Below are 19,293 nucleotides of genomic sequence, written 5' to 3'. Positions count from 1 at the left end.
CATTAAACATTAATTTCTTTTGTTTTTTCTTTATGATTATTAATAAGTTTTGGGATAGAAAAGGTTTTAGGGAAAAAAAAAGTAAAAACCCTGCGAACGGTGTCAAGTTTAGGGACTTTATAACTGACAACGGTGATGATAACGACTCGACTGTGAAAAACAACAACTCTGTACGCGCATCACAATTTTTTGGTACATTTCTTGGCAGTCTTGTGCAAACAAACAACCCGAAAATTCCAGTTGAGAAGGTGTTGTCACAGAAACTTAGGCTGATGTTACACGGGACATATCGCAACGACGATTTTTAGCGCAATACATCGTTACAACATTGTTGTGATACTGTTTTGGATGGTTGCAGCATTGTTTCAACATTGCAACGATGTGTTGCGCTAAAAATTGTCGTTGCGAATCGTCCCATGTAACATCACCTTTCTGGTACGGTAAAAGGGGTAAAAAAAAAACACAAACAACGACAACATTGCTGCAAAACCAGTTGCAAAGCAATGTTCGCATCGCACGTTTTACCACCCACGTTCAAACCTGTTTTGTAACAAATCAGGTGGTGGGCTGATACGTGAATACAGACTTCTGTTTGGATAAAATTGCGCTGGAGTTACATATACGCCATCTCGGGAGTTACGTCACGTTCGGACCGGTAACACGCACAACATCTACCAACATGTACAGAACTACAGTCTTCGCTCTTCTATAATTTTTCAACAACTTCTCGCAACCTGCAACTACCTAATTTGCCGCAGGACAGGTTGATTCGTGGGTGGTAAACGCGCAACATTGTAGTCAACTCGTTTTGCAGCAATGTTGCTAGACAGTTCTTCATTTATTTTTATTTAAAAGACAGTGTATTTACACCAGTTAAAAGGGATGCAAAGTTTTAAACTGACCACCAGTAACATATACAGCAACTAAACCATCAACGTGTGTTAACTGGGTACCATTTGTCAATATAAAGTATAAGGAAAGCGTACCGCTTCTGTCAAAAATAGTATAGAAGTGTACGGGGCTGGACGTCTGGGCGGAGCTTCCCCGTATAAAACTTCGTTGAGTACCCCCGGGTTACGGGTCTACATCCCCTCTATAAAAAGTGCGGTGCACGCCTAGTAGGTCAGTTTCTAATTATTAAGATTCGTACTAAAGAGCCTATAAAAATCGCGTTGAGTTTAATGGATAATCAATCATTTTTTAATTGCTGAAAACAATCAATTACAGGTAAAAAAGAAAAAGACAAAGATCTTCTATGTGGATCTGCTACTTGTAAATCATCATATATTTACTTATTCATTTGTTTATTTTTCATTAAAAGGGTACGAAACGAAACAAAGACGGAAATCCAGCACAGACTAGCTCATAAATTACTAAGAATTAATTTCAATTTTTCAATTACCAACAGTTCACGGCGCTCTGAAGGCTAAGTTCAATATAAAATAATCGTTCGGTGGTCTCTCTTTCAATATACCGTGCTTTGTTCGATGATAAATCTGAATCTTCGAGTTAAATACTCCGGTCAGCAAGAGATGCGGGGAAAGGAAGTTGATTATTTTTTTTGCTCAGTCAACATTTTGCAGCAAGAAATTCCCTCAGCACTTTGAACTGTGAGAATTCCTGAATCAAGAGATGTGATGTAAAATGTGCTTTAGAAGGAGACTGGGTCGAGTTAACTTTCGCAAAGTCGTCATGTTCCCAATGTAGCAAAATTTCTGGATGACAACAAACCGAAAATTCACTTAAAAGGTGAATTCGCACTGTTTCAAACTTAATCGATCTTATTTAATTTCACTTAGTTTGTCAAATGTTGGCGAAATTTTCTGGGGCTGAATCCGAAAGGACCGTATTAAAGTTTAGAAAAAGAAAAAAGAAAATTTTTGTGTTGTGTTTACCTACTCCATAACGCAAGCGCGTGAAATTAGGAAGTTTCACGTCGCAAACGGCAAACGGCAAACGTCAGATTCAAGTTGAGAACTTCTCAAAATAGCAAATGAGCAGATAAAAAGAGCTCAAAACAATTCTTATGGATAAAAAATTGCGTGAAACTACTAATTTATGTGCAGAAATAATGAACAGTAAAGGACAGGTAAAGGGGAAACTTGGTCACGTGGAACAAATTCGCGTTTGCCGTCTGACGTAAACGTGATGCTTAACCTCTCTGATAACTGACCGGCGCTTTTCCAGTAACGATCCAATTGCGGGGCAAAGTTCGGCTACCGTCCCTCCTCATTTATAAGTGGCGAATAGGGTAGCTTGAAGAATATATATATGACGCCAACCTTTATTTCTTAAAAAACGTAACAAAACAATAAAATCACTTGTCCAAAAACAATCACGATCCTTTACGCCTTAGCTTTCTTTCCCTTCCGCACCAAACTTGCTAATGAGGCATTTTCATCATCGCCATCCTCGTCTTTTTGTTGTTTCTCTTTGTCTCCCACCGTCTTCTTTGTATCTTTCCTCAGTTTCTCCTCTTTATCTGTTTTTGTTACATCTTTTTCACGTTTATCCCTCGCTGCCTTTGGTGCATCTTCTGGCTTCTCATTTTCTACTTTTGCTGTGTTCACTCCTTGCTCTTTTTTTACATTGTCTGCTTTCTTCGCATTTCTTTCCTTCTCCTTTCCTGTCTTTGTGGTTACATCTTGTGGTTTCTCTTTGTCCCTGTCTGCTCCCTTAACATTTTCACGTTCTTCTTTCTCTTTCTCTACTTTCTTAACATCCTCCTTCCCTTCCTCCTTATCAGCTTTTTTAGCATTTTCTTTTGTTTTTTGTGCCCTTGCTGCGTTTTCTCGTTTCTCCTCGATTACTTTCTCAACATCTTTTTCTTCCTTCGCATCTACTTTCTTTGAATCCGCTTTCCCCTCCTCATTTCCTGCCTGCTTTGCGTCCTGTTGTTTCTCTTTTTCTTCCTTTGTCATATCACATGCTTTCCCTTCCTTCTTATCTGCTCTGTTTCCTTTTCCTTGTCTCTCTTCCTCTTTATCTCTTCTCTTCAAATCTCCTTGTTGTTGTTTCTCTGGCCTTGTTACCTCTTCTCGTCCTACGTCTGCTTTCTTTACATTTCCGTCGCCTTTCCCCTTCTCTTGATTTGCCTTCTTAACATCTTTGCCTAGTTTGAATTTTTCCTCCTCTACTTTCGTTACATCTTGTTTTTTTGGCTCTTTACTTGATCTTTCTAAATCTTCTGTTTCTCTCGAGTCTACTTTCTTTTTACCTCCGTCTACCTTCTTGGATTGGTCTGCTTTCTCAAATTCTTCCTTTCCTTTTTCTTTCTCTTTAATGGTTTTATTTACATTTGTTTGCATGTCTTTTTCTACCGCTTTGTTCTGATCTTCAACTCCTTCCTCTTTCTTTTTCTTGTCTTTCTTTACACTTTTGTCTCCTTCGTTTTTTCCTTCATCCCCTTTCTTTTCATTCTTTTCACTGTTTTTCTGCTTTGTTTCATTGTCATATTTTTCTGTTTTAGTGTCAGCTGTACTCATCTCTTCTACATCTACATCTTCGTCGCTTTCCTCTTCCTAATTAATAAAATCGACATGCCAAAGCGTAAAGACTTTCTGTATAGTAGTAGTGATAGTTAAATGGTAACGCTAAAGGGCTTCAACCAATAAACAGCAAGCCACCACAACAAACAACTCCTCAGTAATTTTTTAGACCCCCCCCCCCCCCCCCCTCACCGGCCCCCTCCTAAAACCCTTTACGAAGATTTATAAGCCCAGGGCTTAGAAGCGGCAGTTTGATATCGTACCCAGGAGGGGTAGTCCTGGGAATTCGTGGTAAGGGTGTGCCGCTCGGTTCTCTAAATCCTGACCCTATATCAGACCCCAAAATTGATATTTTCCACACCCGTTTTCAGACCTGGCGTAGGCAGAAATTATGTTATCATTACAGCCAACTCCCTTTATAGCAGACACTGTAGAGACCTCGAGTTAGTGTCCTCATTACCGAGTGTCCGTAATAGTGGGAGTTTATTATTTCAGTCAAACGCCGTCTGTAATTTATTTTTGCCTGGGATTTAGCTGCTGTGGGTACTATCGCGGTGTCCGTAACGCGAAAGTTGACTATATGTTGATTAGAGCGCCAAGAAAAAGATTTCATAAAATCCACCTCGAATTCGCATGTTACTCTTTTTTTCTTATTCATTTGGAATTGAAACGACATATACGTTCACGTGATTCGTACGAAAACCATACCCGAATTCAGACCAAAATAGGCAAAGTCTATACCCGTTTTCCGAACAAAACCCCTACCCTTTGGAGCGGCACATACCTATAAGGCAAATATAAGGAAGTACTCTCCCCCCCCCCCCTCCCACGGTTATCGTACGAAATATTCCTCCTCGTGTTATCCAAAGTTCTCAATCACTTACCGATTCGTCACATTCTGTGCAGAACCACAGGTACCCTCGTGTCTTGGGGTTGGCCTGCAGAATAAAAATATAAAAGAACTTGGTTTATCTTTAAGTTTATGTAATGTACATGTATAGGAATCTTTTGGAGTTTTAGGCCATGTTCCCTTTTGGCTATTCTGGACGACTTTGTGATATTCAGAACGAACGGCATTAGATTTTGAAAACAGATAAGTCTTAGCGAAAAGGAGCTCTTTCCTTCCTAGAAGACAGAAGACAAAAAATAGAGATAACTCCAAATTATGTTTTGTGAAATACTAACACTATCATGTGACAGGACAGCTGACGAGATTTCATTTAAATGGTCAAACCAAAGGGCTCAAAAGTTAGGTCACTATACTTCGCGTTACACAACGCAATAAAATGCTTACAGACGGTAAAATGATAATTTACATCAATTGCAGTAATTAACAGTTCAGTAGAAGCCTTTAGTTACTAAAAATGTTCCAGTTTGAAAAAGTCGATAGTTTTTATCCGAAAACTGTAGTAAGCCAAAGGTACAAAGTAATGACTTCAGTACAGAGTTGACCTAAAAATGCGACATCCTCGTGACACGGCCCCTTTAAAACTGAACTTACTTTTATCGGAGGATTAAGGCATTGGAAGTGATAACAAAGCTTGCACTGGTCGCATCTGTAAAAAGTAGTAAAGAATAAATAAGTAAGTAAATAAATAAATAATGTGATCAGGCCTGGCACTGATCAGGTTACATAATTTTACATAAGCCGCAATATTTGATTTTAAAAGCAGAGGAACTTGGGGAGTGTAGACAATGTGACCGTTAAAGTTGACATTAGCTTTAAAATATTACAACAAAAACGAAATATAAAAGCAAACAAACAAAGAAGAGGGAATTTCAGGGTGGGGAAAGGTCTGTATAACTCTTTTGCGCTCTGCGGTGACTTAAGAAACGTTGAAATCTTCACCATCTTCACCAAGACCATAATGCACCATAATTTCTCCTGGGTATTACAGTCGTCCCAAGAGAAATCGGAGACAATGGTTATGCCAAATTCCGGGGGGTGGGGGTGGGGGGTAAACAAGGTCCATTATAGTCTCGGTGACAACGATGAACTTCCAAGCATACCTCACAAGATTAGAATTGGTGCCGCTCTGCTTGCAAACACAACACTCAGTGCGAGAGTCTTCAGGCTTTTTCTTCTTTTCAGGTGGTTCTATGCTTCTTCGCCCAGGGCGCCTTCCTCTTTTCGCTGCAGGCGCAGAGCTTTCTTCTAATTTTGGCTTCTGCGAAAATCAACCACAGATCGTGATTAGTAAACGGCCACAAATACATGCATAAGTTTTCTGAGGAACCTGTTTAAGATGAACACGAAGTTGCATCAAACATTGTGCTTCTAAAGGGACAGAAGTGTATAGGGGTAGATTTGGCTGAGTTCGCGCGCGGGAAAGATGAAGCGAATCCTGTCTTCTCATTGGCTATCCGAGCCATGGATGCCACAGCCAGAGGTTTCTGAAATTCCCTGACTTTTCCCTGACAAATGCAAGTTTCCCTGACCAAATGAATTCAGAAATTAGTCTTTGACGGACTCCACAACCCCCCTCCCCCTCCCCCTCCCCCTCCCCCCACCCCTCACAGCAATACTCTCCACGATTGATTTATGCTTTCAGCAAGTCACGTGGAGTGTCCATGAATTGATAAAATAAATGTGTACTCTTAAAATTTCAATTTTTCGTGACTTCTTTAAACACTTAAATTTTCCCTTACTCAAAGTGAAATTCTCTGACTCTTGCCTGACCTTGACGAATAATTTTCCCCAACCATTTCCTGACCGATAGTAACCATGCGAGAGGGAAAGATGAGCCCCTCCTGCCCGCTCGGTGTTGGTTCCGCAATAATGAGTTTTATTATATAGACACGAGTGTTTTACTGGAAAATATACCACTCATAAAATTCATAAAAACAACATCCGGGACCCGAGTGGTTTATTTTCCATAATCTCACACGTGAGTTTATCGATGACGTAATTTTGGTAATTTCTCTCTATGTCTATATAATAAAAAGAACATTACACGGCGGCTTGAAGATATGAATTTTATTTTCTCGTGGCAAAAACGCTCGTTCGTAAAATATTGTTTTGCCACTCGAAAATAAAATTCATATCTTCGCGCCACCGTGTAATATCTTTTTGGCCATGTAATAAATCCTTTGAATATTGACCAAACTTGTTCCATGAAGATGGCTGGGTATTGATGGTATTGGCCTCGTTCTTTTTTGCGTTTTTAATGCGTTTTTATTGGCCAATATCTAGCAATCTTGCCCTCAAGCTTGGACAATAACGCATTTTTCCTGCCGGAACAATGACTGGTTTCAAGACAAAAAACATGCAGGGCTCGGCAATGCCCCAACTCCTTAGAACACTAAAAGCTGTAGGATATGGGGAGTAGTGACAATAGAGGTCCTGAAGAGGCGCAGGGCTACATGAACCAAAGAGCCCTCACTTACTTTACTGTCCGATGTAGTGGTTTCAACTTCTCCTTCTCCACCTTCTGTTGCGGGCATTTTTCGCTTGGATGACTTTTTCAGCTTACGCTTTTTTGACTGAAAGGAAACGCAAAACGGATTGAAAGTTCCGAAGGTATACTGCTATGAAACTCGCCAAGAGTAGTAATGGAATGTCGCGGAAGAGAGAATATCAGTACGTGTCCTCCTTACATGATATATTAGGGACCTTACGATAACGGAGACGTCCGTGAAGACGGCCCTGAAAAATAGACCACACATCCTTTCTAACATTTTCGCGACTATCCCAAGTCACCAAGGTTACTCAAAAGAAGGGAATTTAGGTTGGAACTGAAGAGAGCAGACGGCGCCGGAGAACAGAAAGAGATGATAGAATTTATCGCCTTGTACAACTTAATAACCAATTCCACAGGAAAGAACTGCTAGGTAGCTTTCATTCAAAAAAAGTCACGTGGCTCCACTCACAAGCTCAAAAGCCAGAATTGCATTTAATGTCTCCAGCAGTTAACTCCGATTGTGCCAGGATAAAAGTAGTTTGCAACATGTATTCCTGATGCAACCTGACTTACCTCTCCCTTGTCAGGAGTGAATTTAGTAGGTTCTTTGATGACCCGTCTTTGGCGGCCTTGAGAAATGGGTGTGGTGTCCTCGGTATCGACTTCCATTTCGTCATCATCATCGCTGGGGTCACACTCTGAACACTGCCTGTAATAACAAGCAAATACGTTAAGGCTTGAAGAATTATGCACCGTGAAAAAGTGCTGTTCCCTCGGATTAAGTGCACGTTTATGGAGATCTTATAGCCAAATTCGTTGTATCGGCTGCGTGTTTTGTAAACTTCGCAGGAATTTGGGTTTTTCTGTTCCGTCAATCATCTTAGCGGACCTCTTAGGAAACAAATGTTTACTTGTGATTGGTGCATTTCGGTCCACTTTGTTTTTTTTTTCTGTCTTTCAAGGTTCGTTGCTTGTGATCGCCCTGTTTCGGGCAATAGTCGACCAGTTTTCTTCAAATATTTTTCTGATCTTTCTTATTCCTGTCTCTTGAAAGAATAAAGCAATGTCTGCCTCCTGCCCTATACAAAAATACCACTCATCATCACGATTTCCTTCGCTATTCTTGAGCAGTCTAGAGTCATTCTCAGTTTTGTTTTTGCGGGCCAAGCTGGGCGAGTGCGTTGTATCGTCGCCGCTGAAGGGTTGAAAGACTAACCTGAAGAATGCAAGCAATTACTTCCCAAAGAAAAATAAAGCGATCGTAAGTGTTCGAGTTGGTCTTTAGTTATTTCATAGCGTTTACGAGCTCGTCCTGTCTGTGAAAGATCCAGCGGTGCAGAATAAGATATATCCAGTGAGTAAAAAATCTACATTGTTGCGGCATTCTATCCGACTTGAAAGCAAATCAATTATGTAGGTTAAAGAATTCTTCAGGTGCTGCACAGGAACTAGAATCGCATTTGACGGAATACCAGTAGCATTTGTGAAACTATTCGACATGTCATTCAACAGGAATGACAACGTGCCGAAGCATCCACTAATCGACTCCTCGTCTGAATCAGAACGTCTGTCTCTAACTCATCAGCACTAGCCAACAGATTAAGAACGCTTTTTAGATTCTGTAAGAAAATCGCGAACCCACGTTCATTTCTCTCTCGTAACACCAGTGCACGTGATCGACGAGTACGAGTCGCCTGTTTGTTTTAGGTGCATTACAAAAATAATTCTCGAATGGAAAAAATTAAATTATCATTATATTATGAGAAACGTACAACAAAATCAATTAATTATCCAAAAAATATAATTATAGCAGACAAAAAACTAATCCGCAACCGTAAAATAATTTGCGTAATGGGCAAAAATAGTTTCCAAGAAACATAATAATAAAGACGGCACATAAAAAAATTAATTCCTGGTGAGGAAAAAATAATTGTGACGCAAAGTTAAAAAGAACACGAAAATAATTACAGGCATAGGTAAAAATAATTACAAACAGACAAAATATTAATAGCAGGTACTCATCAAATTAATTCATCAAGAGGGAAAAATTAATCAAGCAATTTTGACCATGACGGGCCTTCATATTTACTGACCAATCAAGCCTTTTGTCTCCAGCTGTTTAACAAAATTAGCCTATAACCGATGAGTCTGATTGAGACCTTTAAACTAAAGTCACACACAGTAAATCATCTGGCAGGTTTAACCATGACCGAGCAGTTCTGTACTGCAAAACTACATGATACGGTCTAGGGAATAATTATTCAGTTGTAGATATTTTTTGAACGAAAAGTTCATTTAAATTTACTAGTAAGTTAAACCATGGCTGAACAGTGCTGCTCTCAAGCGGTGAATTTTTTGCTAAAATTTACTCGCTAAAGAAGAACTTCCCGCCTTGCTTTCTTTGTTTTATATTTCACATTCTCCTTCCAAAAATCAATGAAAAGGTAGTCGCGGGGCGCGAAAGAAGTTCACCCATTCACAAAATGTGTTCATGTAAGGACGTTTCTGGATATATAACGTCCTAGTCTATACACGGACAAAAAAAAGCATTTTGACAAGAAATGAGTTAACCAAAGAGGAAGGCCAGTCGCGCTCGCTGTAAGGTGGTCCATCCAGACTTAAACATGGCGAGTTTTACATTTGAGAGTTATCTGAAAGAAAAAAGAAGGAAGACGAGAACAGCCCAAAATATTCGGTTCCAGGCCCTTCCTGAAACCTCACCGGCTTTGAAAACGCAAATCCTCGCTGACGTCACATTAAACTACGAAACAGGTGTTAAATTTTTCAAACTGAAAGTTTGCGTCGGATGGCTTAAAAATTTTAAAAAGGAATAGAACTTAAAAAATCCATCACTACTTTATTATGTTTCAAAGACTTTCGGCTGGTCGGTTAAATTGAGAGAAAAACCTCGCCGTTTCAACTTTTTAGAATGATTTAACCTTCTATTGTTAAACCAGCCGTTTTAGATTAAATAAGCACATCTTTCCCAGCTTGAATCTACTCGCATCTCAGTTATCAATAAAGAGGTAATTGGAACTTGATGGAAACGAACCATGTATTGCACATTTTAAACGTTGTGTTTTCATTACGTATGTTAATAAACGACCTTACAACTCTGTACTCTACAAACAATACACACTGCGTTTGAGGCATATTAACCCGTCTACATTAGCATCGAGCGTCAAAGTAGTCGGCTACTTTAAAAAACCAATGGAGAAGGGGTGACAAAGGTAAAATGCTTGAAAAACAGCTGGCAAGATAAAAAATGGCTGAACAGTTCTGCAATCAAAAGTTGGAAGGTTATCTACAACTTGCCCGTTACAGAGAAACTGTCTTCTTTTCTCTCTGTGTTTCACACATCGCGTTTTCTCTCGTGACAAGTCTTGGAAATATTTTACTAATTCGCGCCTTATTCAAAGCGTCATCAATACCAGCCAACGAGAAGAAGCTGTTTCTTAGTCTGGCTTTCTCTGATCTTGGGGTGGGATTGGTGTCGCAGCTAATGGCCGGCATTATTTATGCTGTGATACTGAAGACAGCATCAAAAGAAGACTACAACTTAACGTCACTCTGTCCAACAGTTATAAATTTGTCGTCTTATCTCTTGTTTTTTCTCTGCGCTGCATCTCTCCTAACTCTCTCGACCATTGCACTCGACAGACTTCTCGCTGTTTCGCTCCATCTGCGATATCAAGAGCTTGTCACGTCCAAACGTGTCACTATAGTATTGATATCAATATGGTTAACAAGTTGTATCACTGCCTTGATATACATTCTCCTTCCGAAAAGCAATGAAATAGTAGCTGCAGTTATTTTACTGGTAGGGTATGTTTTGACAACAGTGCCATATGTTCGTATTTACAAAGTCGTCAAATATCACCAGAATCAGATATACGGTCAAAATCACCTTCAAAATGCACAAACAAGGGAGGCACTCAGACAAAGGAAGTCCGCTTATAATGCTTTATTTGTCTATTTTGTTTTTCTAGTTTGTTATCTTCCTTATTTGCCTTCTGTAATATTGTACTCGACTAATACTTCTGAAATTTCGTTTCTCATAGCCAGATATGCGTCGTTATTCTTAATTTGCCTGAATTCATCATTAAATCCAATTGTTTATTGCTGGCGATACCGAGAGATTCGCCAAATTGTAAAAAGAACAATGAAGAAAATACTTCGCATGGACGAGAACATGACGTGAGGAAGCGACTTTCTACGAGACGAAATTTCGTGAGAAAGAGCAATTCGAGAAGGAAACTGGGACGAGTTAACTTTCGCAAAGACTTCTGGGACTGTTACTAGGGACAAGGGAAAAATGACCAAAAATGACGGCGCAGATCGCGCTCCCCCACTTGAGTAACAGCCCCAGAAGAAAATGCGGGAAATATTTCGGCCCTAATCGTTTCAAAAGTACCGAATGGACTTCCTGTGCCCAAAGACCAAGGAAAGGTGTCGTAGACGAAAGAAGATTGTTCGATACAATTGGAATTGGTCTCTCAATAGAGAACCTGAAAGCAGACACCTTTGAACTAAATTCCGTCTACGACTTCCACGAAATGTAATGGACTTACAGCGCGAAAAGACTAAGACTAACAAGCAAGGCGATTTTTGTAATAACTACCAACCTAAAATTGAATTCTTCAAAACACGATCTGGTCTCTCTGAATTGCGAAAAAACAAGACACCTTTTGGGGCAGCTACTTAATGAAACTCAGTTCCCTTTTTCATCGTCAACTAACTTCTTAAAGAGAAAAATTTAAGAGGATTTTCCCCTCTTTGTGGACAAAACTGTGTTTGCTATGGCTCAAGAACTTTAGCGTTTACAACCGTGATTGTACCGATTACTTGAAAAGAATAAGTAACAATAGGGCCATTTATACGAGGAAAAATAAGACGCGAACTTTCCGTACAAACGGCACATTTCATCTAAAATAAGACGCGGCTTAGCTAAGACGCGTCTTATTAGATAAGACATGCCCGTATAAATGGTACAGTTCGCGTCTTTATTTAAGACGCGTCTTATGTAAGACGCGTCTTATTTTTCCTCGTATAAATGGCCCTATTGTGACAAAATGGCCATTTTTCAAAGTTTAATCGATTTCCATCCGAACAATCGACAGCCAAAGTAGTTGCTTACAACTGCATGCATGTCTCCATTAAAAAAAGCGAAGACTCTCTTTCGCTTGGCCGTGGGAGATCTGGATACGAGATATCACGCGTCCTACGGCTTGTCGTAAGCCTACAGCGGAAGTTGCAATGTTGAGGCTTATAGAGACGAACACATATACTGGTTGGCATTCGAAAACAGTTTACAAATAAGCAAGGTCATTTGCTGTGCGCTAGTCCATTCAGAAAAACCGTCGCAAGTCTACATTTGAGACAAATCTCAAAGAATGACGAAGGCAGACGAAAACAGTCCATAATGTTAGGCTCCAGTCCATTTATAAAAATCTCACCGGCTTGGAAGACTAAAAATACTCGCTGACTGGACGTCACCTTATTAACTACTACTAAAACAGGTGCTAAACGTTTTGAAACCTAAACATTGCGTCAAAATGCTTAAAATCAAAATCCATAGGTATTTTATTATATTTCAAAAATTTCGCTGGACGGTTAAGTTTAGAAGAAAACTCGCCCTTTCAACGTTTTAGAATGAATTTAAGTTCTATTTTCTATACCGAGTATTTTCAATAAAACAAACGGTTCTTCTCAGCAGGCAACAGCACACATGTCAATTATGGACAAAGAGGTAATTGGAACTTTATGGAAAGGACTATATATTGGGTTGTTGAATTGTTCTGTTTTCAATACTGGTGTTGCAAAACCTTCCCCTTGCATTGTTTTCTGGGTTGGCCTTGTATTATACAATTTGATTCGGTGTTTTAGCCCAAAAAATCTACACCAACAATAACACTGAATTTCTGTTTGCACTTTACCTACAACATTAAGTCTAAGGCTTTAGTTAATGGATCGGCTTTATTACGCGCTACAGCAGATGGCCGATGTGAGATAAAGCTAATAAAAGGAGGGGGTAATAAAGGTAGATATCACTTAACCACGACAAATAGATGCTTATTGTGACAAGTAAAACTATGGCTGAACAGAACTGCAATCGATTTCTGGATTTTTGGATTAAACTGGTTTCCCACAGGAGAAGTTTCTTCCTTGGTTTCTGTGTTTTAAACTTTGTATTTTCCCTCGTGGCGACTCTAGGAAATCTTTTGGCCATCCGTGCCTTAATGAAGACCTCAACGATACCAGCTACCATCAAGAAGCTGTTCCTAAGTTTGGCTTTCTCTGATCTTGCAGTTGGATTGTCTTCGCAGCTTATGACCGCTATTATCAGCGCCGTGATGTTGAAGATGGCATCAAGTGAAGACGACTTTGCCTTATTCTTTTGTCCAACAGTTTTGATTGTGGTTTTATATTTTCAGCATCTTCTCGCCGTTGCATCTTTCCTGAGTGTTATTATCATTGCATTTGATAGACTTCTCGCTGTTCCGCTCCATCTGCGATATCAGGAGCTTGTCACGCCCAGACGTGTTACAATAGTGTTGGTGTCTTTATGGTTAACAAGCTGTGTCTCTCCCTTTCTGTTTATTTTCCTCCCGAAAGGCACTGAAATGATAGCTGGCGTTATTTCCGTTATAGGATATGTTCCGACAACCGTGGCGTACATTCGTCTTTACAAAGTTGTCAGATATCATCAGAATCAGATATACAGTCAAAATCAGCTTCAAAATGCCCAAACAAGGAAGGCACACCGACAAAGAAGGTGCGCCTATAGTAGTATATTTGTCTCTGTAGTTTTCTTAGCTTGTTATTTTTCCTTTTTGCCTTGCACAATATTGTATTTGACTAACACTTCTGAAATTTCATTTCTCGTAGCTCATTTTGCGTCTATGTTCTTGATTTACCTGAATTCATCATTAAATCCTTTTGTTTATTGTTGGAGGCATCGAGAGATTCGCCAAAGTGTAAAAAGCACAGTAAAGCAAATATTTCACATGAACGAGAACCTGTCATAAGGAAGGAATTAAAGATCTGGGTAGATTGAACTGACAGTCTTTTCAGTGTCTGCGCGAAGTCTGGAAAACGAAATTTAGTAAGAAAACTAATGGACTTGCTTCAGGCCAAAAGAAAATGAAAAATGTAAAACAAAAAAGAATAGTCTATTACAAAATGGAAATGGTGTTGAGAAATTGGGAAACGACACATGACTAACAAAGTGGTCACCGTTATAACTTTCACAAATTTATCACAGGAACAATGTCATGTGACGGTCTAATTGTGCTTAGCCGTTTGAGCCCTATGATTGATCAGCATCAAGGTTCTCCTTGTAATACCTATACTTTAGAAAACGGAGTGGTTATGAGAATTATGGACATGATCACACAGATTCTTTAACAACTTCTCCCAACTACTATTATAGGAAATGTATAGGGACATCAAATGAGAATTTAAATATAGACATTACAATTTAAAGGGTTAATATGTGACAAGTATAATTCTTGCATAAAATGGTTTTAGATCTTCGCCACAAAAAAGCATTTCAATTTCCACTGACTGATGTCGGAGACACAAGAACATGACGAACGTGTCACTTTCAAGATGCGTATCATTTTATTCTGGGCAATCGAGAGCAAAAGACAGTTCCATATTTATACAATGGAATCCTGATTTTTTGGCATTTGGTGGGGAAGAGCTTACAAACGAGCAAGGTTATTGGGCTCGCTGTGCGCTAGTCCATTCAGACTACATAACACCGTCGTGAGTCCTCAGTTGAGGCTTATTAGTTTCCAGTCCTTAATTAAAAACATCACTGGCTTTGAAGACTCAAAAGTCTCGCTGACGACACCTTAAACTAAGGAACAAGTGCTAAATTTTTCAAACTGAAAAATTGCTCTGAAGTTTAAATAAAAGAATAGAATTGAACAAAATCCCTCATTATTTTATTATGTGTAAATCATTTGCTGGTCGGATCCGTTAGGAAAAAAAACTCACTCTTTCGACGTTTTAGAAAATTTAACTTTCTATTTTTATACCGATCGTTTTCAATTAAAGAAGTGGTTCCTCTTAGCAGGGAGTCGCTCACATGTCAATTATGGGAGAGAGAGGACGACAGAGAGACAATTGGAACTTGATGGACAAGGACTATATATTGCGGTGTTTAATTGTATTGTTTTCAATACTAATTTCACAAAACCTTCCCCTTGCATTGTTTTCTGAGTTGGCCTTGTTCACGATCTGAGTCGGTGTTTCAAACCTTAAAAAAATTTTGTACCAACAATAAGAATTTCGGTATGCACTCTAACTATAAACATTTAGTCTAAAGCTTTAGTTAATGAACCAGCTATATAACGTGTCACAGCAGATGGCTTTTATGAAAGGAAGCTAATTAACCGAGGGGGTAATCAATGTGGATATTTTACAAAAAGGAAAAATTCATCTATACAATTTCACAGGTTAAACCATGGCTGAACAGTACTGCAGTAAAGCGCTGGATTCCTTTTTAAAACTTGTTCATCACAGCAGGTCTTCCATCCTTGCTTTCTGTGTTTTATACTTTACATTTTCCCTCGTGGCGACACTTGGAAATCTTTTGGTTATCCGCGCTTTAATAAAGGCCTCAACGATACCAGCCAACGTCAGGAAGATGTTCATAAGTCTGGCTTTCTCTGATCTTGCAGTTGGATTGTTGCCGCAGTTTATCCAGGCTATTATCTTTGCCGTGGTGTGGAAGATGGCGTCAAGGGGAGACAACTTAGCCTTCCTTTGTCCAACAGTTTTAAGCGTGATCTCCTATTTTGTGTATCTTCTCATCGCTGCATCTTTCCTGAATGTTACTGTCATTGCAGGCGATAGGCTTCTCGCTGTTTCGCTCCATTTGCGATATCAGGAGCTTGTCACGGCCAGACGTGTTACAACAGTGTTGGTATCTGTGTGGATAATAAGTTGCGTCCTCGCCATCCAATTTATTTTCTTTCCAAAAGAAATTGAGATGGTAGCTGTAGTTATTTGCCTTATAGGATATGTTCTAACGACCATGGCATATGTTCGAATTTACAAAGTCGTCAAGTATCATCAAAATCAGATACACAGTCAAGACTTGGGTAGGTTTCTTTAATTTGCCTGAATTCATCATTAAATCCTATTGTTTATTGCTGGCGGTACCGAGAGATTCGCCAAAGTGTAAAAAGCACATTGAAGAAATTATTTCACATGAACGAGAACATGTCATAAGAAAAGACCTTAACTTCAGGATAGTTTTAACTAAAAATGTAAAGCAAAGTTTTTTTGAAACGGAATTTAGTGAGAAAATGCAACGGACTTGCTATGCTACAAAGACTAAGGAAACGTGTGAAAGAGAAAGTTTGGCCTCTTTGACATCGGAATTGGTCTGGCTGGAAAGAGAAACAAAAAGACACCTTTGATCTTAATTCCTTCTACAACTTCTACCAAATGGAATTTAGCAAGAAAACCAATAGACTTGCAACTCAAAAAGACCAAGAAAACATATGTGAATTTCAATTCAACATTTTAAACATTGGGTTACATGGAAACCAATTTCTATTCCCCTTCTAAAGAGGAGAACGAAGATGAAGATTAATTAATTTCCATTCGTTACAAATCGCTGTGTATTTGACTCTTTTTGTCATTGTTTTTAATAAAGTTTTTAAAACGGTATGTCTCTTGTGGTTTTATTGCTAGCAATTGTTAGTCGCGTGTTTTAATTGATCCTTGTTAAGTGATTTAAAATTGTTTATATAATAATACGTCCAGGTGCTCCCTTGGGTTTTTCCCGTAGAGCTAATTTGTATTCAACTTTGGGTTTGCGAACTCGCATAATTAACTGACTAACGGCGCATGAAAAGCTGAGACTTAAATAGTTTTTCATGTCCTCGAGATAGAAAGGAGAAAACGGTTCTGTAATAGTCAGACAAAACTGAAATAGAGAGTTTTCAGCTCCACATTGTGTATATGTGTGTTTGTTTTGTTATATATATCCGAGTTTTAGAGCTAAATAAGAAGACATGATGTAAATGCAAATAAAGACTTCGAGGAACAATCATAAAAGATATACATTTAAACGATATGTTTGTATACTTTACAAAAAAGCAAGGCAAGACTCTTATTTTTTCCAAATTTTGACCTTAATAAAAACGCAACCTAGTGTCTAAAGCTTTCAGAAAAGATGGATCCAAACTACAACAACCTGATTGGCTGGCAAGGAGCCAATCAACCCTCACCATTTTCGATCCTCCAAACGATCCAGGGTGCACATATAAACGCCTATCAAATCACGGCTAACAGTATGGAATGGTTCAGAGTTCACCTCAACCATCCAACCACGGGCACATAGCAACTGATGAGAATCGTAAGATTCCAAACCGCTGTCTTGCTTGTAAACCTAATATTTAACTGCATATATTATGTAGTAACACAAAGAAGCCAGTCAATTGATTAGTAAACAAAGTAAATGCTATGGTATTTTAAATATCGAGCTTTTAAATACTATCCTCTAATAGACTACAGTCACATTCACAAAGCGATTGAGTAATAAATCTACATTCAAAGGACACAGCATTATAACGTATTCAAATAATGCCTCCACCAGAGGCGCGATAAATATCCAAAACAACCAGAGTCTAATCTGGACATATTTAAAGAATGCATGCTGTGAACGGCTAAACATTGTGATCTGAGGTCGAGTAAACCTCAACTATACGGAGATGTTAAAAGCGGATACTTAAGATAACAGAAGCTATGGAAAATGATCATTATTAACTTAACGCGATTTTAAGCAGACATATCTTATAAAACGGACAGAAAGCACACAAACTGATTAAATTGTCTGTTGCATTTTTCCTCTGTTGCGTATAGAATGCACTGAGCCTTTCTTTGGTCGGCTTTATAGAAGCTGTATCAACTTAACAGGCATAACAGCCCACCTATCGTAGAACTTTTAAAGTGTAAAATCCCTGAAAGAGTTCTCCTCTCTGGCTCCGCTAGCCCCTATAGTTATTCCAGGCACCCAGTACTCGAATTTTACTTCTAATATTTTCATTGTCGTAATTTAGTGTTAAGCAAGAGTGAGACCAAATAAAGATTGTTGTTGTTATTGTCCTCATTGAAGCAATATGTAAAAGGTTTTCACAGGTTTCACGCCGGTGAAGATGTGAGGCCTTTCATCCCTTGCTGTTTTTAATATGAGGATTTTGTCATGTGATGGCCTGACAGTGCTTAACCCTTTAAGCCCTAAGAATGATCAGCATCAAATTTCTCCAAGTAATATCTCTCCTTTATAAAACAGGGTTGTTATGAGAATTAGGGACATGATCACACAGATTCTTTAACAACTTCTCCCAACTACTATTATAGCAAACCTGTAGGGCCATGTAGGGCCAACAAATGACAATTCAAGAGTTAAGAATTAAAGGGTTAATATGTGACCAAGAAGATTAGTTCTTGCACAAAATGGTCTTAGACCTTCGCCCTGAAAAAGCATTTCAAATTCCACTATCTGATTTCGGAGACATAAGAACGTGACGAACGGTCATCACGCATTTTAAAATACAATTGCTCTCTCTGAATTGTGAAACAACAAGAAACCTTTAGGGCACTTACTTAAAAAACTGTATATGTACCGATTACTACCAAAGAAAAAGTAAAAATGTGACAAAATGGCGAATTTTCAAGATGGAAACGATTTCCATCTGAGCAATCGCCAGACAAAAAAGTTGCTTACAACTGTACGTATGTCTCGATTTAAAATACAAGGTCTCTCTTTCGCTTGACCGTGGAAAATCTGGGTACTAGATAGGACGCATCCTACGGCGTACCTAAAGCGATAGTTGCCACGTTAAGGCTCTTTAGAGAAGAACACAACTACTCGTTGGCATTTGAGAAGAGTTTCAGATTACATTGTCGTGAGTCCCCAGTTCAGGCTTATCTCAAAGAAAGAAGAAGGAGGACGAGAAGAGCCCGAAATATTAGGTTTCGGTCCTTTTTCAGAAACCTTTTCGACTTTGAAGACTCAAACGCCTCGTCGACGACACCTTGAACTACCACAAAGATGCTGACTGAAAACTTACGTCAGATTCCTTATAAGTTTAAATAAAAGTATAGAATTAAATAAAATTCATGATTATTTTATATCTACATCATTTGCTGGTCGGATGAATTATTAAAGAGAAAATAACTCCCCTTCCAAGCTTACACCGACCGTTGTCAATTAAAGAAGAAATTCTACTTAGCGGGGAACAGCCCACATGTCACCGGCAATTAAGGACAGAGAGATAATTGGAACTTGATGAAAACGGACTATATATTGCGGTGTTTAATTGTTTTGTTTTTAATACTACTGTCGCAAAACCGGCGTTCCCGTTGTTTTCTGAGTTGGC

General features: G+C 38.9%; 1 protein-coding gene across 1 annotated transcript in view; it reads right to left on the bottom strand.

The window, feature by feature from the left end:
- Window positions 1-691: 691 nt before the first annotated feature.
- Window positions 692-19,293, bottom strand: part of LOC140930299 (PHD finger protein 14-like) — a 42,313-nt gene continuing 23,711 nt past the window's right edge. Inside the window, exons 21-26 of the mRNA XM_073379982.1 lie at window positions 7,463-7,598; window positions 6,876-6,971; window positions 5,499-5,656; window positions 4,990-5,044; window positions 4,373-4,426; window positions 692-3,521 (exon numbers count right to left, since the gene is read on the bottom strand). Coding sequence (XP_073236083.1) covers window positions 2,346-3,521; window positions 4,373-4,426; window positions 4,990-5,044; window positions 5,499-5,656; window positions 6,876-6,971; window positions 7,463-7,598 — 1,675 coding nt within the window. The 3' untranslated portion in view covers window positions 692-2,345. The remainder of the gene's footprint in view (window positions 3,522-4,372; window positions 4,427-4,989; window positions 5,045-5,498; window positions 5,657-6,875; window positions 6,972-7,462; window positions 7,599-19,293) is intronic.

Source organism: Porites lutea, chromosome 3 (genome assembly GCF_958299795.1).
Source record: "Porites lutea chromosome 3, jaPorLute2.1, whole genome shotgun sequence".
NCBI classification, from domain to species: domain Eukaryota; kingdom Metazoa; phylum Cnidaria; class Anthozoa; order Scleractinia; family Poritidae; genus Porites; species Porites lutea.
Note: the sequence above shows the minus strand (reverse complement) of the source record. Positions and strands in the feature narration are given on the sequence as shown.